The 22,917-nt window shown below is 40.0% G+C and overlaps 4 protein-coding genes across 4 annotated transcripts; all 4 read left to right on the top strand.

Moving 5' to 3' along the window:
* The first annotated feature begins 67 nt into the window (after positions 1 to 67).
* LOC142981752 (uncharacterized) lies at positions 68 to 3,573 on the top strand. The gene is made up of 2 exons (XM_076127851.1): positions 68 to 173; positions 2,045 to 3,573. Exons 1-2 carry the CDS (start codon positions 147 to 149, stop codon positions 3,233 to 3,235), a joined length of 1,218 nt encoding a protein of 405 aa, XP_075983966.1. The 5' UTR covers positions 68 to 146; the 3' UTR covers positions 3,236 to 3,573.
* Positions 3,574 to 4,392: 819 nt separating this feature from the next.
* LOC142981753 (uncharacterized) lies at positions 4,393 to 5,957 on the top strand. The gene is made up of 2 exons (XM_076127853.1): positions 4,393 to 4,529; positions 5,258 to 5,957. The coding sequence occupies exons 1-2, from the start codon at positions 4,503 to 4,505 to the stop codon at positions 5,741 to 5,743; spliced, it is 513 nt and encodes a 170-aa protein (XP_075983968.1). The 5' UTR covers positions 4,393 to 4,502; the 3' UTR covers positions 5,744 to 5,957.
* A 10,944-nt stretch (positions 5,958 to 16,901) lies between these two features.
* LOC142981914 (uncharacterized) lies at positions 16,902 to 19,515 on the top strand. The gene is made up of 2 exons (XM_076128055.1): positions 16,902 to 16,953; positions 17,620 to 19,515. The coding sequence occupies exons 1-2, from the start codon at positions 16,927 to 16,929 to the stop codon at positions 19,513 to 19,515; spliced, it is 1,923 nt and encodes a 640-aa protein (XP_075984170.1). The 5' UTR covers positions 16,902 to 16,926.
* A 1,853-nt stretch (positions 19,516 to 21,368) lies between these two features.
* Positions 21,369 to 22,605, top strand: LOC142981600 (uncharacterized). Its single transcript, XM_076127614.1, has 2 exons — positions 21,369 to 21,493; positions 21,694 to 22,605. Exons 1-2 carry the CDS (start codon positions 21,467 to 21,469, stop codon positions 22,501 to 22,503), a joined length of 837 nt encoding a protein of 278 aa, XP_075983729.1. The 5' UTR covers positions 21,369 to 21,466; the 3' UTR covers positions 22,504 to 22,605.
* The last annotated feature ends 312 nt before the right edge of the window (positions 22,606 to 22,917 follow it).

Raw genomic sequence — 22,917 nt, 5'->3', positions numbered from 1 at the left:
TATATCCATTTATATTATAACAATGCAACAGCTTTTTTATTCTAATAAATAAGTATTTGTTTTAAATGACGTTCTTTACAGTAACAAGGTATAAAGCCACAAAGTTGTGATTTTTTTACATCGTGTGTTTTTTACAGGCAGTCAAGATGGTTGCGCGGTTTGTGTTGCCCTTGGTAAGTGATCATTATATCTGTTTGTGAATATTTGAATGTATTTCTAGAACCGATCAATGTGTACTTCATTAAGATTTATGTGCCTCAAATGGTTTTAATAAATGTTACGAGTACTTACCTCAAAAGTGTGATATAAATCCTGATTTTCACGGCTTTTTATTTGTTTTTTAAATATAATCCAGCTTAAAGAAGACATAATTTTTTATTTTTCCGTTATAAATAAATAAATTCATTTTGTGCTGACGAAAAATAAAAACTTCAATACATTTATATCCGGTTTATTCATGGTTGACGATAATCAGAATAAGAAACAATGAGCGGGAACTTTGATTTTTTTATTGTTAGTTTTTTATTATTTTCAGATTCCGTTATTCCTATCTATCGGTGTGCTTATTACCCCAAGCATACTAAATTTCCAGATTGGTTTTCCGGTTGCTAATGCTGGATCCACCAGCGGCTCGCTAGGCGGCGCTCTCTGTAGCGTCGGCGGCCTCGTCTTCAGTGTGGCCGACGTCACAAGTGTGGTCGATATCACAAGTGTGCTCAAAGATTTAATTGGGCAAGTCGCAGGTTCGGTCACTAACGCTGGGACCTCACTTGACAATGCTGCCGGTGCGTTGACTAACGCTGGGAACACACTTGGCAATACCGCCGCCGGTGCGTTGACTAACGCTGGGACCTCACTTGGAAATACCGCCGCCGGCGCCGCGATTATCGCTGGGAACTCACTCGGTAATGCCGGTTCCATACCTGACGTTGGAGCCGGGGTCGGTAATGCTGTCGGTGGCGCCACAGCTATCCCTCTACTACAGACTACAGTCACCGTCGTGTCGATTACAACGGAGACGGTCACTGTCACAGCTTAACGCTCCACCCAGACCGATCTATTGTATGAAAGAAAACGACGACCTACGAAGAGTTTTCTCATTTAATGGAATACTTAAAATTTTTAACATTATTGCCCAGTACGCTCGACCATAAAATTTAAGAAAAATACTAGAACAATAGTGCTGACTGTCCCTCCAAACCTCAAGAACGAGAACTCTGTGATGATGAGGGGAAGCTTTGAGCGGTGTGAGGGGTATAAGTATTGATATGCAATCTGGGAACGTCAATGGATCGGCCAGTGTCTGCTGTAACTCTTCTGTCTCTTCAAATGATTTAATATATTATGTTAGAGTATGTTTAGAAAGTAGTGTAATAATTATTGTTAAATAAACTAATTTTATTATTTAACTTGGTTTTACCTTTTTACTCCCGTATCCTCTTTTCATATAAGTCACCCAAGGCTAAGGAATCCATTTAGTTTCGAATGCGGTAGCACTCGAATGATCGGTCACGTTTGTTATCTTTAAATGTACCCGTCTTTAAGTCAAGCAAATATTTTACTTGTACATTTAGTGAATCCATATACATAACTATCGAAAGCAACTGTTTTATTAATGCAACTAAACAAAAGTAAAATAAAAACACTCCTACATACGAATGCATCGCACGCTCCCAGGAGGCCTTTAATATATCTCAATTGACAACTATTTGACAGTCACCATGCTGTCATTAACTCGTTACGTTAAACCAGAAATGTATTGAATAATGACCGTTAATTTGACGTACACTAGTGGTCAACTGAGATACGTGATACGCATACGGATCATGTAGCTGATAGCTGTTTAGAGCAACTCATATTAAGTCATTTATGTGCATTCAAAGGGAATTATTGATATGCTATGTATCGTATGTATGTTCTGTTATTTTATGAGTCAAGTGTAACACTGCGGTGCTGCAGCTGCCATGTATTTAGTGTATGTATGCCAGTGACAACCCTAGCTATTATTGTAACGTGTGTCGTAATTGCATGTGTTCTTTTCCAGACGCTGTTGGTACTATGTAGCTCTGTACAGAGTTACCCGAGCATTGTGTCCGTCTTTGAAAAATCAGTTTTATGTGGCCATCCCGAAAATAAACCAGACAAAAACCCTGGGAACAAACCAGACCCATGCGACAAGCCTGGGAATAAGCCAGATGAAAACCCAGGGAACAAGCCAGACCCATGCGACAAACCTGGGAACAAACCAGACCCATGCGACAAGCCTGGGAATAAGCCAGATGAAAACCCAGGGAACAAGCCAGACCCATGCGACAAACCTGGGAACAAACCAGACCCATGCGACAAGCCTGGGAATAAGCCAGATGAAAACCCAGGGAACAAGCCAGACCCATGCGACAAACCTGGGAACAAACCAGACCCATGCGACAAGCCTGGGAACAAACCAGATGAAAACCCTGGGAACAAACCAGACCCATGCGACAAACCTGGAAATAAACCAGACGAAAACCCTGGGAGCAAACCAGACCCATGCAACAAACCTGGAAACAAGCCTGATGAAAACCCAGGGAACAAACCGGACCCATGCGACAAACCTGGGAACAAGCCTGATGAAAATCCAGGGAACAAACCAGACCCATGCGACAAACCTGGGAACAAGCCTGATGAAAATCCAGGGAACAAACCAGACCCATGCGACAAACCTGGGAACAAGCCTGATGAAAATCCAGGGAACAAACCAGACCCATGCGACAAACCTGGGAACAAGCCTGATGAAAACCCAGGGAACAAGCCAGACCCATGCGACAAACCTGGGAACAAACCAGACCCATGCGACAAGCCTGGGAACCAACCAGATGAAAACCCTGGGAACAAACCAGACCCATGCGACAAACCTGGAAATAAATCAGACGAAAACCCTGGGAACAAACCAGACCCATGCGACAAGCCTGGGAACAAGCCTGATGAAAACCCTGGGAACAAGCCAGACCCATGCGACAAACCTGGGAACAAACCAGACTCATGCGACAAGCCTGGGAACAAGCCTGATGAAAACCCTGGGAACAAGCCAGACCCATGCGACAAACCTGGGAACAAGCCTGATGAAAACCCAGGGAACAAACCAGACCCATGCGACAAACCTGGGAACAAACCAGACCCATGCGACAAGCCTGGGAACAAGCCTGATGAAAACCCTGGGAACAAACCAGACCCATGCGACAAACCTGGAAATTAACCAAATGGCTATTAATTATTGATCTCAAGATGGATTGCTGTTTGGCTTAAATTATTTAATGTAAGTATAATAGAATACGGTAATTTGCGCGAACACGCATTTTACCTTAAAATTTTCAAGACCCGTATTCTATTATACGTTAAGCATGCAAAGCGAGAGTTCAAAAGTTAAATGATTTATATTTTGTAAAGTCCTTATTTGATACTTTGGTAAATGTTTTCACTGCATGAGTTTCCTTCAAATAATGTAATACTTTGTTCCTTTCGTGTTGCCAAGAATTATCTCTGACCACAAAATATGACGAAAAAAATAAAGTTTTTGTTTATATTGATACCTTATTAATTGTTTTTGTTATTTGTAGTTAGCTCTAGCTCACACAATATAACAACAAGAGAAAAGCAAAAGTGTATACGAATACGAGGCGTATTTTATTTATGTTATTTTAACGTATGGTTAAATGCCACTTTAATGTCAAAGTTGTTCAAGCCACCCAAGAGGCTTTCCATAAGGCTTAACGAGCGTCGTTTTGACAGACAACGGCCGAGATCAACTATTAACGTCCGAAGTACGGCGACGCTCAGCTCAAATATCATAATGCGCTCACTCATCTATGGATTGACCGCGCCGAGGGTCGCTTAACCCACCGATTACTAGTATATCTAGCGGTGAGCTTCAATACAATAATCCCGTGAAAGTAATGTATTCACACTCAGTCACATACGAAGCAACTGTTTCAATAAAACAACTAAAAACAAATAAAAAAATATCCATAGATATAAGTAATGATATAATGAGAGAGCCAATATTAACCTTATACGAGTACGTGCACGTTTATATGTTTTAAAGTTTGTATGAAGGTTACCATAAATGAGTCGTAGATGTGAGAGAAGGAGCGATATCCTAACTCTACTTATGAGCAATTGCAAGAATGCATGCAACACTGCAGCATTTTGCTCACCTACAGCTTATGATGTCAGCTAAGGTCCTCGTGAGTAATTGTGGGAAATAAATTAAAAAAAAAAAAAAAAAAAATTTAAATTATATTTACTTTCTTTCAAAAAAAATAATATTATGTTCTCCGCATTTGCAGGGTTTGTTATACGCAAAAGTAAATAAAATTAAACATAATGAAATAATGTTTAGCAAATATTGATAATATGCGACTGACACATGTGACCTATGTCATGCAACAAGTCATGCTCGTCGCTCAGGTATATAAGTGTGAGACGTGACTCTATCAGTCATAACTCAGTCAGCATTCACAAAGATGCGTTCATTTATCGGTTTCAGTTTGGTAAGATAATATTTATATTATAATAATATACAGACTTGAATAGAAATCAATGCTGTTTTGGCGTAAGAGAGTTTTAATTAAATATTAAACCTTAGACGATAAAGACATTTAGAGGAGTTCGTGGTTTAGTTAACGAGGTGACGTGATTTCGGAGGCACGTCTAATTGTGGGTCCCAGCGGTCATTCGAAGATATTTGACAGCTGTAACAGTAGTCAGAATCTTGAAAGTCTGACAACCACTCTTACCGAAGGGTATCATGTTATATCCCAGGTAACTGGGTTGTGGAGGTCAGATAGGCGGTCGCTCCATGTAAATCACTGGTATTCAGCTGCATTCGGTGAGACTGGAAGCCGAATCCAACATAGTTTGGAAAAAAAGCTAAGCTGATATATAGACGACTAGGGGCCACCCGCGACTTCGTCTGCGTGGAAACCTTTCCCATGTAAATTCCGATCCCTCGATAACTCCGGGATAAAAAGTAAGGAAGCCTGTGTGTTATTCTGGGTCTTCAGATACCTATGTACCAAATTTCATCGTAATCGCTTCAGTAGTATTTGCGTGAAAGAGTAACAGACATCCATACATACATACATTCTCACAAACTTTCGCATTAATAATATTAGTACAATTGTCAGGCCGGACCTTGGATCACTTAACACATGCTATTGTATAACTCCGTAGCTGTTAGTCGTCACGTGTAATTAAATAGTATGTTCTTATTTTTCAGATGTTGTTGGTGTTATGTAACTTTGCACAGAGTTACCCGGATCTTTCAGTGTTTGACCCCGGCTTCATACTACCAGACTCATGCGAAAACTCGAAGCCAGACTCAGGTGAAAATCCAAAACCCGATTCATGCGAAAAGCCGAAGCCGGATCCGTGCGATAAGCCGAAGCCGGACCCGTGCGATGAGCCGAAACCGGAACCATGTGAACCACCAAAGCCCGAACCTTGTGAACCACCAAAGCCCGAACCTTGTAAACCACCAAAACCAGACCCATGCGACAAGCCTGGAAATAAGCCAGATGAAAACCCTGGGAATAAGCCAGACCCATGCGATAAGCCCGGAAACAAGCCAGATGAAAACCCTGGGAATAAGCCAGACCCATGCGATAAGCCTGGAAACAAGCCTGATGAAAACCCTGGAAATAAGCCAGACCCATGTGACAAGCCTGGGAATAAGCCAGACCCATGCGATAAGCCTGGAAATTAACCCAATGACTATTAACTAACGATCTAACGATGTATTGCTATTTGGCTTCAAATTAAAATTCTTTTCTGATACTTTGTTAAATGATTTCACTGCATGAGTTTCCATCAAGTAATGTAATACGACACTACTACACTTTGACCACAAAATAATAATACATCGTTTTTATTTATATTTAATTCCTTGATTTTTTTTTCGTTTGTACGTGCAAAATTTTAATTTAATGTACTAATTTAATGTTTAGTTTTAATTATTATTCTTAAATAGATTATTACTTAAAAATGTAAATAATTAAAATACATCGTAAAAATAAAATGCTTGTTTATATCGCTGCCTTATTTCTTGTTTTAGTTGTTTATTTGTAGTTAACATATTATTATCGGAAAGCGTGTATAACGTGTCCGAGATGGTGACGATCTTCGTCTTACCGTGCTTTGGAAACCACGTTCATTTTATAGAGTTTGACTCTTAACTATAAAGTAAATATTACATCAAGTCAAATGCGTTGAGCAGGCGGCCAACTATGATGACTAGCTCACACAACATACGATACCTTTATCTTTAAATTAACTGTGCGTAGTTTAATCTATATGTATAAAAATTAATTGCTGTTCCTTAGTCTCGCGAAAACTCGTGAACATCTGAACCGATTTGGCCAATTTTGGTCTTGAATTAATCTTGAAAATCCACGGTTTTAAATAAAAACAAGAAAGTGTGAGCGGAGCTGCGCGGGTCAGCTAGTAAATAATAAATAATTGATTGCTTGTAGTTATATTGTTATTTATACCCATTTAGTTTAACTAGAGAATGTAATGATCGGCTGCCTGCAAAATCTATAAAGGTCTGAAATAATTTGTTAAGCCACTACTAGTTAGTGTTACTGGTAGTTAATCCAGTATCCTCTTCTAATATTTACAACACTGAATTATACTTACATAAAAATTTGGTATTCTTAAGCCGGTGAAAAATTTACGTAATTTATTTTTCGTGATTTGTGTAGGCGTTTATACAATACCAAACTAGTAGCCATTAATGTGTTTCTATAAATGTGAATATGAAACAAGGAAATGAGAGCAGCATTAATTCAAAATCGCTCCAAATATACAAGATATCAAAAGCATTGCCTTTGAACGTGGTAACGATGTCAGTCTTCTGGGCGCGTCACCCGAGGACAGCGATGCGAAGGTTACCGTTACATTTTAAAAGTATTAAAAAACCAAATAGATGGAAATATTTAAAATTGATGTTAAACCAACAAATAAAGAATTGAGAATTTCGGAAGACTATTCAATACTTATGAGATTTTTTCGTTTAATCTGACGCGGAATGACTTTTATGTTCGCTGTCAAAAAGAAAATCGACAGCATAATATCGGTGGAGCGTCTCCTGGCGGGCTTCTACTCCGCCAGCCGGAACGTGAAACAATCACGAAGGCTAAGGCGTGAGCTTTGCTTTTGTATGTTTGAACCTCACCAATTTTATTTAGATACACGGTAACGTGATGAGCCAAAGACTATAATATAGACATATCGTCCAGCCGACCAAGTGGGACCATTCCTACAGATTATATACAGGGTGTAACAGACAGCCTACCAAAAACGAAAAAAAATGACTTTAGACACGATTCTGGTGCTTATGGCGTTGAAAATTTTCATCGGTTATTTCTTGATTTTTCCGATTTTTTATGCGTTTTTTTTTATTTTTTTTGGTATTATTTCGTTAATACTACACAATGCAACATGAATATGAAAAAAAATCCGTCATATTACTGTTTTTCACAAAAAACAGCAATGGATAAAAACAACGTATAAATTCGCTATCAGCTGTTCGCGCGGCGCGGCCAACGACACCGCGCCGGCGGCGGCCGGCCGCGACGGTCGACGTCACGCCGCGTACCTACGCGCGCCACACAGACACACGATTACGCACACAGCCGTCAGCCTCACACTCACTAGTATGCAGCGTTACTTAGTAACGTTTGTTCTATGTTAAAAATGAAAATTACATAATTATCCCGCTCTCCGATAAAAGGTAAATTCATAAGATTTTAAATGTGTGATATCTTATTATTACACGTACAAATACATACAGAACGACAAAAAATCCTATTGATATTCTTTAATGCTATAAAAATCTCTAATAAACAATTTAACATGTATTGTCGCTTTGTTGCATTTACATTTGTTCTTGCAAAATTCTATTCGATATTTACACGCTCATTCATACTTCATACAAGCGCGGTGCGACTCGGAAAAGTAGATGGCCGTAGTGACGCGTGACGCCGCGACCGCGCGTGGATGTTACATAGATGGGATGCGACAAAATGGATGCTTAGTAATTTTCCGGGGATTATGAATTATGATAAGTTAGTTTCTCTGATAAGAATATTAATGGATATTGATTGTTATCATTGTTATGTACCTACATTTTTTATGGTTTAATTAAATAAACGTTTCGTGTTTATTTTATTTACTTTAAGCTGATTTTATGTTATAAATATCAAAGTGTTTTAAACTTACATCAATAATGTTTGTAATGTTATTCGATATTTGAATAAAACTACAATGCAACCAGTAACAACTGTGACAAGTAAAAATAGTAATGCCACATCAATATTTTATTGAATCTAATCTCTCGCTGGGACCCTAACTCGTCGCTCGTCACCAAAGCGCGGCGCGCGCGCGGACGTCGCGGAGGGAGCGGGTGGCGCGGGCGAGGGGCGGCGCGAGTGAGCGGAGAGGCGCCCGCGCCGGCGGCTCTCTTTGATAGTTCGAGCAATAAACAATTTAACATGTATTGTCGCTTTGTTGCATTTACATTTGTTCTTGCAAAATTCTATTCGATATTTACACGCTCATTCATACTTCATACAAGCGCGGTGCGACTCGGAAAAGTAGATGGCCGTAGTGACGCGTGACGCCGCGACCGCGCGTGGATGTTACATAGATGGGATGCGACAAAATGGATGCTTAGTAATTTTCCGGGGATTATGAATTATGATAAGTTAGTTTCTCTGATAAGAATATTAATGGATATTGATTGTTATCATTGTTATGTACCTACATTTTTTATGGTTTAATTAAATAAACGTTTCGTGTTTATTTTATTTACTTTAAGCTGATTTTATGTTATAAATATCAAAGTGTTTTAAACTTACATCAATAATGTTTGTAATGTTATTCGATATTTGAATAAAACTACAATGCAACCAGTAACAACTGTGACAAGTAAAAATAGTAATGCCACATCAATATTTTATTGAATCTAATCTCTCGCTGGGACCCTAACTCGTCGCTCGTCACCAAAGCGCGGCGCGCGCGCGGACGTCGCGGAGGGAGCGGGTGGCGCGGGCGAGGGGCGGCGCGAGTGAGCGGAGAGGCGCCCGCGCCGGCGGCTCTCTTTGATAGTTCGAGCAATAAACAATTTAACATGTATTGTCGCTTTGTTGCATTTACATTTGTTCTTGCAAAATTCTATTCGATATTTACACGCTCATTCATACTTCATACAAGCGCGGTGCGACTCGGAAAAGTAGATGGCCGTAGTGACGCGTGACGCCGCGACCGCGCGTGGATGTTACATAGATGGGATGCGACAAAATGGATGCTTAGTAATTTTCCGGGGATTATGAATTATGATAAGTTAGTTTCTCTGATAAGAATATTAATGGATATTGATTGTTATCATTGTTATGTACCTACATTTTTTATGGTTTAATTAAATAAACGTTTCGTGTTTATTTTATTTACTTTAAGCTGATTTTATGTTATAAATATCAAAGTGTTTTAAACTTACATCAATAATGTTTGTAATGTTATTCGATATTTGAATAAAACTACAATGCAACCAGTAACAACTGTGACAAGTAAAAATAGTAATGCCACATCAATATTTTATTGAATCTAATCTCTCGCTGGGACCCTAACTCGTCGCTCGTCACCAAAGCGCGGCGCGCGCGCGGACGTCGCGGAGGGAGCGGGTGGCGCGGGCGAGGGGCGGCGCGAGTGAGCGGAGAGGCGCCCGCGCCGGCGGCTCTCTTTGATAGTTCGAGCAATAAACAATTTAACATGTATTGTCGCTTTGTTGCATTTACATTTGTTCTTGCAAAATTCTATTCGATATTTACACGCTCATTCATACTTCATACAAGCGCGGTGCGACTCGGAAAAGTAGATGGCCGTAGTGACGCGTGACGCCGCGACCGCGCGTGGATGTTACATAGATGGGATGCGACAAAATGGATGCTTAGTAATTTTCCGGGGATTATGAATTATGATAAGTTAGTTTCTCTGATAAGAATATTAATGGATATTGATTGTTATCATTGTTATGTACCTACATTTTTTATGGTTTAATTAAATAAACGTTTCGTGTTTATTTTATTTACTTTAAGCTGATTTTATGTTATAAATATCAAAGTGTTTTAAACTTACATCAATAATGTTTGTAATGTTATTCGATATTTGAATAAAACTACAATGCAACCAGTAACAACTGTGACAAGTAAAAATAGTAATGCCACATCAATATTTTATTGAATCTAATCTCTCGCTGGGACCCTAACTCGTCGCTCGTCACCAAAGCGCGGCGCGCGCGCGGACGTCGCGGAGGGAGCGGGTGGCGCGGGCGAGGGGCGGCGCGAGTGAGCGGAGAGGCGCCCGCGCCGGCGGCTCTCTTTGATAGTTCGAGCAATTCGCTCGCGGAAGACGGAAGCTCTTCACCGGTGTCGTTCGTTATGTCCTATTCGTCGTGTCGTGTGTGAACTGTTGTTTATTATTACTTGTTATTGTTCCGGTTTTGAGTTGTTAGTGTTTTTATTGTTATTATTTTTGTTGTTATTGTTTTCGAAGTGCAGTTGTGTTCGTAAATAGGAAGAAATGTTGATGTGTTATGTATGGTGAAGCACGTGGAAGTGCACGGCGTGCTCTGCACCTGTACGTCCGGATCCAAAGGTACTCAAACTCTCGCCATACACCAGGTATTTGCGTGTTGATAGACATTGATAACAATTTGTTTTAGCACTTCCTTATTATTGGTTACATTTTGCTATTATTGTTTGATTTCACGTAAGCCAAGTACGTACTTACAATTTTACTATGAGCTATTGTAACATACGGGCCTACTTACGATACCATAAACGATACATAAGATTGTTATGTAATGATAGCGTTGCATACTAGTGAGCGCATAGACGTGGTGGTACGCGTACGTACCTACGATGCGTCGCGACATGTCGTCGCTCAGCGCGCCGCCGCCGCCAGAAATCTCGTAGGCATGCGCGGAGATACATCGCGTTGTTCACTATACATTGAACGCTCAAAAATGACTAACTCGGGAACCAATCATTTCCGAGAAATATCGTTGGAGTAAATTTCGCGCATACAGTGTCACAAACTTACCAGTAAAGTTTTCGGTTAGCTGTCATTTACACCCTGTAGAGCGTTAGACTGTTGGCCAGAATAATATGCTATGATGCGGTACGTCGAGAGGTGAATTCGAACGCTACGAACTGAATCATATCAAATCTAACTCGGATTTTTAGATCTTTGATTTCGGATTTGGATGATTCTAATACATAAATACCTAGTTTTTGTAGCCGTATACACCGACTACCGACTGCAACAACCCAGACCACAGAGGCGGTCATTGAGAAATAAGTACATCTGGCACAAAAATAACATCTCAATCTAATTGGCCTTTTTAGAGGCATTCAATGAAATTTATATCCTTTTTAGTAGCTAGGTTCATTCGCAAACAATTTTTGTTTTATTCCACGGTCGCATACACCACCATTTAAAATTACCAAGTATGTTATGAAATACAACCACGTTATTACGTGGCAGTATGACAGAAAATCCTAATTATATCAAGAACTTTATCAAATTTTGGCTAACGATTGAGAATTTCGGTGATTGAAATTTCTTTCTGTAGATGTCAATTCGAAAAACTTCGAAATCTTATATTACGAGATCTTGTGATTAAGAATTTAGCACGACCCACCAAGGAGTGATTTGAAGCAAATCAACGTGAAAATTTTCACATGATGGTGTTATTCCCGCGTTTTAGATGATAACTAAGCAACGCGAAAGGGTAAAGTTATCACACAACTGTTTCAATAAAACAAATTGAAGGCAAATAAAAAATATATTTACAAATATGTATAGTGTATCAAATATATGTTGTATAAATAAGTCAATACTAACCATAACATGCGTATATTATGTTATATGCTGAGGTTAATATGGAAGCTTAAATTAAGTCGTCACGTCACGATGTTTGGGCTAATAGTATGAAAACATTTAGTTCCAGTCAGTCATTAATTGATAGTAAAGATATCTTTGGTAAAGGAGTTCCATTAATATTAAAAACGGGAAATAACACGAACATAGATTTACAATTTAATCTTATAATAATAGACGTTTTGGAATTCGTTTAAGTTAGTGTCGCTTGAACGAGAGTTACCTGCAACACCTGAAACTTGTGGAAATAATGCAATCAGCCATCGCATTTCAGGGTTAAAAAGAAAATTAACTTAACAAAAGAATAAGTATTTAGTAAACATTTACTGCAGTAGGCAACTGACATAACTTGACACATGTGACCTATGTCACGCAACATGTCATGCTCGTCGCTCAGGTATATAAGTGTGAGACGTGACTCTATCAGTCATAACTCAGTCAGCATTCACAAAGATGCGTTCATTTATCGGCTTCAGTTTGGTAAGATAATTATTTTCTTTTTGATATTTTTTACTTGAGTTGTGGATCTAAGCAAACTCTAAAAATATTTGATTCAGTACATATTTGTTCTGAGTCTGCTTCCAATACATAATGAGAGGTATTAATTAAATAACTAACTAATTAATTATTTTAACGACATAATTCAATTATGTTTTTAATTTCAGATGGTGTTGGTCCTGTGTAATTTCGTACACAGCTACCCGAATCTTTTGTCTATTCTTGATCCTATTCTTAAAATAGATACATGTGACAAATCGAAGTCATGCGTAACACCAACACGAAGCTCATGCCAAACGCCAAAACCAAGCCCATGCCCAAAACCAACACCAACTCCATGCCCAACACCAACACCAACACCAACTCCATGTCCAACACCAACTCCATGCCCAACACCGACCCCGGATCCATGCGTAACGCCCACACGAGTACCATGCGGTCATCCTCAGCCATGCTCATGCGGCAATACTAATCCAGATCCGTGCAATCAACCCAGGAACAGCGATCCATGCGATAACGGAGGAAACAAGGGCATTTGTATATCTTTACCCGGTTTACCATTTGATCTTAAATAAGAGTACATGAGTATTCATTGCTCTAGTTATGTATTCGACCAGACCAAAGATAGAATTGCAGAAATAGCTGTCGATACACAGACACTCCATCGCACGTAGGAGCGTACAGGATTACGCGCGGGAAAGCAGCGCGGTCTTCGCTCGCGATTTTTTTTGCGGGCTTGACAGATGAGCGCTGCGCCACAGAATAATAAGTTGGCTGCGCGTGGTCTTTCCTTTCCCCTTTCACGCGCGATTGTTGTTTCATGCGCGATAGAGTGTGTGTGTAAATGAGTGTTCACTACAGACGATAGTGAGGACCACTATGCTAGTGACGGCGTTATTATAAATATATTATACAATTTATGTTCATGATATACGTTGCTGTACAATCTATGTTCTTCATAATGTTCAAATTGACTGCTATTTCTGAGTTATTATGCGATAGTGATATATTCTGTTTAGTTCCAATGTACTGTGGGATTCGGGTTAAGTTAAGTATAAATGTTTGTTAAGTTCTTTTCAGAACAAATGGAATAAATGAATGTAAGTCTCTATGTTTAATTAAACTTTAAGGTATATTTCAGCTGTTTGTCAAATTTAGATGTGTTTGGCCATAAAATGTGTAAATAAATAATTTATTGCTTTTAATATCGACTTTATTCTTACCTCTTTGTTCCACCCACAGTTAGTGCAAATAACAACTGCCTACTCCAAAAACGTGCAAAGGCTGATGCAATGATGAAAGCCTACTCATGTAGATACTACTTATACTCGTACTTACCACGGCACTGATACGTCGAGTGACATGGGGCACATTTTTTGAAACACAGAAAGGGACAACTTATTATTTAGACCGACACATCAGCGATGTACAGAGACGCCATCTCTGAAATGTCCCAGCCGGAGATGATAACTATTGAAGCCTTCTGCTCCATACACACATACATTCTTGCGGAATAGTTTTACTCGAATATTCGTTTAATCATTGCGTAGACAACAAAATCAAAACTTGTTGCCGCCCATCGTAAAGAGCTTGACTCGATCGAACGAACGGACATATAAGTGACAATTTTATAAAATGCAGACAAACTATAATATTGAACACCGAACAGGGATGCTAAAAGCAGTCAACTAAACCTAAACATTAATTTGATTTGAATCTCGGAGACACTCAGCTGAAATATGACTAAGTCTAGATTTGACTAAGCGATCATGTAGGTATGAAATATCCAAACCAAAAGTTGCTTAACCCACTGATATGAGTGGCCAGGCGTTTGTTGCCAGCTCTTCTTAATAGCCCTGCCTTCTGAACTGGCGGGAAATTCACTTTATGTATAATGAAATGATACATGTGATACTTTATGACTTGTGATAGTCAATGGACTATCATAAATGTCAACTTTCGACCTGAATGAATTAATGATTTGTGTGAGTGTTCAAAGAGCAATAGTGCTTTGCTGCTTTTGCGCGCTACAAGAATAAAAATGCACAAATGTCCTAAATAATGTATTACATGTATATTTTTGTTGTAGTTTACGTTTTATTAAGCAATTGTTAAATATAAATATGTTGTTTTAATTAATAATTTTAAATACATAAATAGATGCCAAATAACGACGCCTCAATATTAGCTTGACAGATAACAGATAAGCGTTTTTGTCTTTTAATCTGTTGCTGGTAGTCAGCCAACCTAGCCTTTCTTCCAAACTTTGTTGAAGTCGACTTCCAGTCTCACCGGATGCAGCTGAATACCAGTGTTTTACATGGAGTGACTGTGTATCTGACCTCCACAACCCAGTTTTAATCTGTTTCTGGTTATAAGTACATAAAAGTTTTTGGTGTAGATGTTTGCAGGTAACTTATCCTGTATCTAGTGAGTTTTCTAAGCTAATACATGTTTCTTCAGGATCTATTTAATTACCTCCGCATTTCATTTTTCCACATTATTGTTGCAAGTGACTCAATAATATAGTATATTTCTACTATTACTGTAATATCATCAATGTAATAAGGGCTACATTACATAAATAGTGTAATAAATATTGACATAGTGCTACATAATAAGTGTTACTAATATACAATAATAGTTGTTGTGACACGGGTCAGGTATATAAGCGTGAATGTTATTTCGAAGCTATTATTATCACTGACATGGCGTCAACAAAGATGTCTTCTTTCATCCAGCTTGCTTTGGTAAGTGTTTCTATACAGAAAACATAATAAGTTTTAAAATCCACCTGAATGTACCAAGTGTCGCGTGTCTCGTGTTTGTAAGCCAGTCATATTTATGTTCCTTTCTATTCCTCTATTAAAACGCATTCAAATTCGCAACAAAGAGTTTTTCTTAACGATTATTCTGTCTCACTGCTGCAAGGGTCTTTACCTGAAAATAGTACAAAACGCTGATAGGGAGTTGATGTAACTATTGAAACTTACATAAAAAAGCCAAGGACATGACTACTGATACAAAGAAGAACAAATAATAACAACATTTTAATAAGCAGTACGCGTTCTTTTCCTCAGATCGTGTTACTCCTGCTGCCAAAAGCGCTGTGTCGTCCGAATCTCGAGCTACTAAGTTTGGGTAGCAAGCCGACGCAGTCATGTGGGCAGTGCGTGGAGCACCCTGTGGGCGAGTGTAAGAACAACTGCGGGAAGGAGTGCCACAACCCCCTCTGTAACAAGGACTACTGCGCCTGCAAGGGCGGGGCCGTGAAGACCTGCGGCCAGCAGACACCCATTACCAATATTATTGGACTGCAGCTGTAGACTTGTAAATCAATATAATAATTGGATTACTTTACAACAAAACTTTAGAATGATTCAGACATATAACATATGTAACTCGTCTCGTTAATCTTACTAGCTATTTTTTTATTTCAGTTTTTATTTTTATTGTTTGTAATAATATGCAGTTTTAAGCCAAAACTTTAATTTCTCCTTCAAAGATTGATTTTAATAAAGTAAATTCACAAAAGTGTTTATTATTCAGACATGGAATCTTGTTGACTTTAACTTTGTTACAGTGCCAGTGGTAGAAGTGGTTCATCAAGTGATTCAATCTGTCTTTATAAAAACAAGCCATGTTTTTTTCATTTATAGGTTGTTGCAGATATCGCGCTATTGAGTACCTAATTGCGTCTACAAGCACCTGTTCCAATAGTGAAATAATAAATGAATTAATAAATGCAGGTATTTTTATACATGACGCAAATATTAACCTGTTCAGTGACTGCGCTTGCGTCTGCTTCTTTAAGTGTTGTTCTAGACAAGTGTAGTGTCAGGTTGAGATCTTGTTAGCCTTTAAGGGTTCAGTTCTTTTAATTTTTCTTCAAACACTTTTTAATGACAGGTAGGAAAATCGTGAGCATTCATCGAACTTTTTCCTTTATATCGTTATCATTATGTTAGAGAAAAGACTTTCTCTGCAAGACTCTGGCTTCATCCAACGATTTCTAGCAACCATTGTTAGGTCATGAAGATGCAAGTCATGAATTCTATCTAGTCACAACTTCGAAAAGTCACTGTATTGTCCCTTGTTTTTTATTCAGCTCTTTCGCTGAGTGAATGCTCACTAAGTAAAGGGCGAAACAACAATCATCAAAAAAATAAAAGCTTTCGTAGTCTTTATTTTGTATTCATTCAGATATGTCATGTGGTGCATTAGGTCATAGAATATGATCGTGTTATAAAATGTTATTCGTGTTATAATACATCGAAGGGTTTGCGCTATAAATAGCAATAAGGCAAATAGACGTAAGTCGTATACAAATATGTACACATTGCACTGACTCAACGCTTATTATAGTACAGTGAAAGTATATAAAGTGTAGGCACGGATTTGTGTATCACGTAGTACCACGAGAGGTACGTGGTGAAGGTATTGTGCAAAATGACGTTGTTCATTAGGTTAGCTTTGGTAAGTTTTTTCATGTTTTTTGTAGTTTTACGGCATTGGTAGCTCCTGTTAATATAAATACCTGGCTGCTGCAACTGTGACTAGAGCGGGAATTCTATTTAAAAAGGGACACTTGCTTTTACCACTAGCCACTCCTGAGGGTCTCTTCTCTGAATAAGCGTTAGATCAGACCTTGGGACGATAAAACACTGGAGGCTTTGTGCCTTCAAAAACTGCTTTATAGTGTTTTCTGACATGTTTGTTATTTCCGTGTAATAGAACCGTCGCGTATCAAAAATGTGAGTATGACTCACGAACAGTTTTCGTAGGTCTAGTTAAACTTTGTATCTGTTGTTTGTACGTTGTTTAATGGCCCTAAAGTTACGAAATATTTTCTTTACTAAATCTATACTAATAATATTAAGCTGAAGAGTTTGTTTGTTTGAACGCGCTAATCTCAGGAACTGCTGGTCCGATTTGAAAAAATCTTTCAGTGATAGATAGCCCATTTATTGAGGAAGGCTATAGGCTATATACGACCAATAGGAACAGAGAACCAGTAAAAAACGTTACAAAAACGGGGAAAATGATTACTCATTCTCTCTTATGTGACGCAAGCGAAGTTGCGCGGGTCAGCTAGTACTTTATAAACAATCAAATCATATCTATTTCTTTTGTAATTTACAGATACCCTTATTCGTGTCAGTGAAGTTAATTGATGCGTGTTATGACACACCGAACTTTGCTGATATAACGAATGTACTGGGCACATGTGTTCCGAACCCGACTGCTACAGATCCATACAGCGGAGGTGGTCCCGGAGTTGCGACAAATACGGGAACTGCAGGTACGACGGATACCTGCAATACGGATTCAACAAATACAGGAGCTCCTAGCGCTACGGACACCAATGCCCCAAGTGATACCGATACAGGAGCCCCTAACGGCACTGATACCGGTGCCCCCAGTGCTACGGACACCGATGGTCCTAGTGCTACAGATGCCCCTGGTGCTACAGATACCGAGGCCCCTAATACAACAGATGCCGGAGTCCCTAGTGCTACAGATACCGATGCCCCTAGCGCAACTGATAATGGAGCCCCCAGCGCCACTGATACGGGAGCCCCTACTACTGTAGATACAGGAGTCCCTGCTACTACAGATGCCGGAGCCCCTGCTACTACAGATGCCGGAGCCCCTGCTACTACAGATGCCGGAGCCCCTGCTACTACAGATGCGGGAGCCCCTGCTACTACAGATGCCGGAGCCCCTGCTAGTACAGATGCCGGAGCCCCTGCTACTACAGATACCGGAGCCCCTGCTACTACAGATACCGGAGCCCCTGCTACTACAGATACCGGAGTCCCTGCTACTACAGATGCCGGAGCCCCTGCTACTACAGATGCCGGAGCCCCTGCTACTACAGATACCGGAGCCCCTGCTACTACAGATGCCGGAGCCCCTGCTACTACAGACGCCGGAGCCCCTGCTACTACAGATACCGGAGCCCCTGCTACTACAGATGCCGGAGCCCCTGCTACTACAGATGCCGGATCCCCTGCTACTACAGATACCGGAGCCCCTGCTACTACAGATGCCGGAGCCCCTGCTACTACAGATGCCGGATCCCCTGCTACTACAGATACCGGAGCCCCTGCTACTACAGATACCGGAGCCCCTGCTACTACAGATGCCGAAGCCCCTGCTACTACAGATACCGGAACCCCTGCTACTACAGATGCCGGAGCCCCTGCTACTACAGATGCCGGAGCCCCTGCTACTACAGATACCGGAGCCCCTACTACTACAGATGCCGAAGCCCCTGCTACTACAGATACCGGAGCCCCTGCTACTACAGATACCGGAGCCCCTGCTACTACAGATGCCGGAGCCCCTGCTATTACAGATGCCGGAGCCCCTGCTACTACAGATGCCGGAGCCCCTGCTACTACAGATGCCGGAGCCCCTGCTACTACAGATACCGGAGCCCCTACTGATACAGATACCGGAGCCCCTACTGATACAGATACCGGTGCCCCCACTGATACAGATACGGGAGCCCCTACTACCATAGACACAGGTGCCCCTACTGATACAGATACGGGACCCCCTTGTACGACTGATACGGGTGCAACAGATACCGGGAGCCCTAGTGGCACTGATACAGCTACAGATAACGGAACCCCTATTGATACAGATACGGGAGCCCCTACTGCCATAGATACTGGAGCCCCAAATACTTTCGATACCGGAGCCCCGAGCGCCACAGATACCGATTCAGCAGGTGCGACAGACACCGATACAACGGATACTGCCTGTACTCTACCAGAATCTGATACACCCATAGATACTACTCAAGTAACAGATCTTTATACACCAATCAACACTTATTGTATTATACCGACTAAGAACTTACATACGAAGAAGTGTAAGTGCACTGCGGGCCCTCGCTTCCCTACAATAGACCTGCCAACAGATGTCTCTGATGTCTATCCTCGGTATGTAGCTATGCCGAATCTACCCGCTCCAGTTCGTGGTTATCCTAAGTACGTACCTCGATGTGGAAACAAGTTTTGGGTATAAGTATATTTATTTTATGATTTAATAAACTTTTTTAGTATTTTGGTCTTTAATTTAAGTTAACTAGCTACCTCGCCTGTGAATTTGTGAATACTTCGGTTACTCATAGAATCCTATCCCTATTTTGAAAGGAGACCTTAGTCAAGCTACAGGACACAATAAAGTTATGATTAAGAATAAATTAGCCTTTTAGCACTGACTAGCAAAATGTAGTAAGACAGCATAAATGTGGACCTAGTACGAGCCCCTGCCCATAAAATTAAATAATAAATAATAATGCAACATAGTTCAGCAATGTGATCGTTAAATAAAACCAAATTTTATTTTATATCCTTGACTCCTGAGGGGTACTGGTTAGGAGTCGAATTCATCAGAACATTTTATAAATTGTGAGATCAAAAAACACCTGCGTATTGCAAGTTCTTGAAAAGTGAATTTTACTCGCATAAGACAAGTGGACAAAAATGATAACGTATATATATATTCGCTTAGCCTTTGTTCCAAACTATGTTGGAGTCGGCTTCCAGTCTCACCGGATGCAGCTGGATACCAGTGTTTTACATGGAGCGACTGCCTATCTGACCTCCACAACCCAGTTACTTGGGTATTAACACGATACCCTTCGGTAAGACTGGTTGTCAGACTTTCAAGCTTCTGACTACTGTTAACGACTGTCAAAGATCTTCGAAAATGACAGCCGGGACCCACAATTTAACGTGCCTTCCGAAACACGGAGGAACTCGATATGTATAAGATGGTCACCCATCCACGGAACAACCTCGGCAAGCGTAGCTTAACCTCAGAGATCGGTCCGTGCGGCTGTTGTAAACTAAGCCACGAGCTCCTCTAACAAAAATGATAACGTATCAAACGAATATTTAAGTACAATAATTATAACTTTATTTTTTGAAGAAAATATGTATCGACATATTTTCCATAACTGCAAAATGAAAAACATTTTTTTTCAGGCGTTTTTATACATGTATGTATAATGTCATTGTGTAGCAATACCAACTCCTTACGGCGTACACTTGCGTTTAAAATGGAATGCCTTTAAAAAATTATATATATCTACACCTATATACATAGTTAGAAACCAACAGTTAGGCGTGCGTCTTCTCGCGAAATGAGAGCCAGTTGAAATCATGATAGTCTCTGTGGTCTATCAGTAGTGTATGACGAAAGGCACAGGTAAGGCAGAAATATCGTGATCAGAAAGCCTTTTTATATCATGACGGACATTAATTTTAGGGAGTTTTTGAAGACGGTTTTGAATCCATAAGTTTTAACTCAATAACAAAAAAGGCTAAAAGGCTAGAAGGGCATTGAATCAAGGTCAAAAGCTTTTCTTTCAGAACAATGTGTTCGAAGAACAAATACCTTTTTGTTCAAGAAAAAACGATTAACACAATAAAAACAATAACATACATACAAATATTAACCAGTTCAGTAACGCATTAACATTTTTACGCTTTTTAAAGTTTTGGAAAAAAAATGTTCAATCTATTATAAGGGCGGTAGTCGAATAACTATGCAGAGATGTATATCTAATATGATTTTCTTCTTTATGAAAATAACAGTGTGCTGAAGATGCACATTAAAATCAGGATTTCGGATTATTTTTCAGCTTTACTGGAACTTGGTCAGAAAATAGTGAAATATAATATGTTATTCACTGTGTTTTTACGTTCTAAGGAACTTCTGTAACCTTTATAAGTCATTACTTAAACTAATGGTAATTAAGGGGACACCACATTTTTGGTAATCAGTAGGATTCTTATGAGTTCCCGACAGTGAAGGGTTTAATGCATAAATAAAATAAATGGGCAATAAAAGTATTTACTTAAGTTAACAAACACTTGTATTATGTTGAACACGTGTTCTAATCATATTGAAAACATATAAAAGCGAGAAAGTGACGAACAAAAGTATAGTGTTCTTTATCACGAACAACATGGACTGCTTCATCAGACTTGCATTGGTAAGATACTTACATTTGTTGTTATGTACAGACGTATATCTCTTGTTAATGACTGAGATTGATATGAGTCTAAATATCTATCATACGAATATATTCACGACTTGTCGACATATTTTCAAGACGAATTTTATAATTATTTCTCATCCACCGTAATGTTATGGAACGTAAAGTATATAACTTACTTACATTTTGTATTTCAGATTCCGTTGATCCTGTCGACCGGTGCGCAGTGCAGCCCGGCGCCGGAGCCTTATCACACGCCCACGCCTTGTTGTACCAAGACCGTCACGACCACCAAGACAGTGCCGTCCACCACCACGCTGACGGTGACAGACCCCTGCTGCACCACCATCACCGACACCAAGACCGTCACCACCACGATCCCCACCACCATCATCGTGCCCACCACCGTCACTGCGACAGAGACTGAGACCAGTATCTCCACGGAGACCATCTCCACCACATACACTAGCGTTTCTACCTCCACCATCACTAAGACCAACACTGTCATCAAACCGACCACGATCACCTCAGTGTCTACCAGCACGACCACTATCCCCACCACCATTACCAACACAGCCACAGTTACAGAGACCAGCATCATAATAAAACCGACCACGCTCACGGAAACTGTAACAAAAACTAAAACAAAGACTCTCACGGCGACCGTCACGGAGACTAAAACGAAGACTCTCACGAAAACGGTCACTAAGAGCATACCTTACACCATCACGAAGACGAAGACCATCACTAAGACGATTGTGAAGCCCACTTACATCACGAAGTATGTTCCGATCACGGTCACGGACACAGTGTTGTACCCTACCACTGTGGTGATCACTTCGATAAGCACCACTACGAAGTGTTGCCCGCACTCGACGACGACGGTGACGGTACCTACCACCATCACGGCCACCACGACGGTGCCCACCACCGTGTACAGCACGGTGACAGTGTCCTGCTGCACACACACTAAGACTGTCACGGTGTCACCGACCTGCCATCACTAAGTACTACATCCACATGGCTTACAATTTTGGTGACGTTTCGCTTGCTGTTGATTTGTTTTACAAAAGCCATGGTTAATCATGAAATAAATTTAGTGGAAAATATGTTGCTTTTTATTATTATTGCGAGTTATTAGAAATGTAAGTATAAGAACCATTACTTTTAAAGTTGGAATCTGCTTCACCTGTGAAAATAGAGATAATAGATATGAACGACTACCGCGGGTGTATGTTCCTAAACTGCTTGCATCACGGATGTGAACGAAAATTATTACCTATTTACAAAATAAAAGTAAAGTATATTTGTTTGACTATACTACCGATCTGATAAAAAATATAAAACTATATTCGAATAGGGATGGAGAAGGAAAACACACTACTAGTCTCACCTAAAAATTCTAACGCGTGTGGAATCGT

Source organism: Anticarsia gemmatalis, chromosome 20 (assembly GCF_050436995.1).
Source record: "Anticarsia gemmatalis isolate Benzon Research Colony breed Stoneville strain chromosome 20, ilAntGemm2 primary, whole genome shotgun sequence".
NCBI classification, from domain to species: Eukaryota; Metazoa; Arthropoda; class Insecta; order Lepidoptera; family Erebidae; genus Anticarsia; species Anticarsia gemmatalis.
The sequence above is the reverse complement of the archived record's forward strand: the minus strand, read 5'-3'. Positions and strand labels throughout refer to the sequence as shown.

What these genes read in the sequence shown, in the direction of transcription:
- LOC142981752 (XM_076127851.1), top strand. Translation starts at nt 147, where the DNA reads ATGGTTGCGCGGTTTGTGTTGCCCTTG. An exon ending in CGCGGTTTGTGTTGCCCTTG is followed by an intron (nt 174 to 2,044) that starts GTAAGTGATCAT and finishes GTTCTTTTCCAG; the next exon opens with ACGCTGTTGGTACTATGTAG.
- LOC142981753 (XM_076127853.1), top strand. Translation starts at nt 4,503, where the DNA reads ATGCGTTCATTTATCGGTTTCAGTTTG. An exon ending in CATTTATCGGTTTCAGTTTG is followed by an intron (nt 4,530 to 5,257) that starts GTAAGATAATAT and finishes CTTATTTTTCAG; the next exon opens with ATGTTGTTGGTGTTATGTAA.
- LOC142981914 (XM_076128055.1), top strand. Translation starts at nt 16,927, where the DNA reads ATGACGTTGTTCATTAGGTTAGCTTTG. An exon ending in TGTTCATTAGGTTAGCTTTG is followed by an intron (nt 16,954 to 17,619) that starts GTAAGTTTTTTC and finishes TGTAATTTACAG; the next exon opens with ATACCCTTATTCGTGTCAGT.
- LOC142981600 (XM_076127614.1), top strand. Translation starts at nt 21,467, where the DNA reads ATGGACTGCTTCATCAGACTTGCATTG. An exon ending in GCTTCATCAGACTTGCATTG is followed by an intron (nt 21,494 to 21,693) that starts GTAAGATACTTA and finishes TTTGTATTTCAG; the next exon opens with ATTCCGTTGATCCTGTCGAC.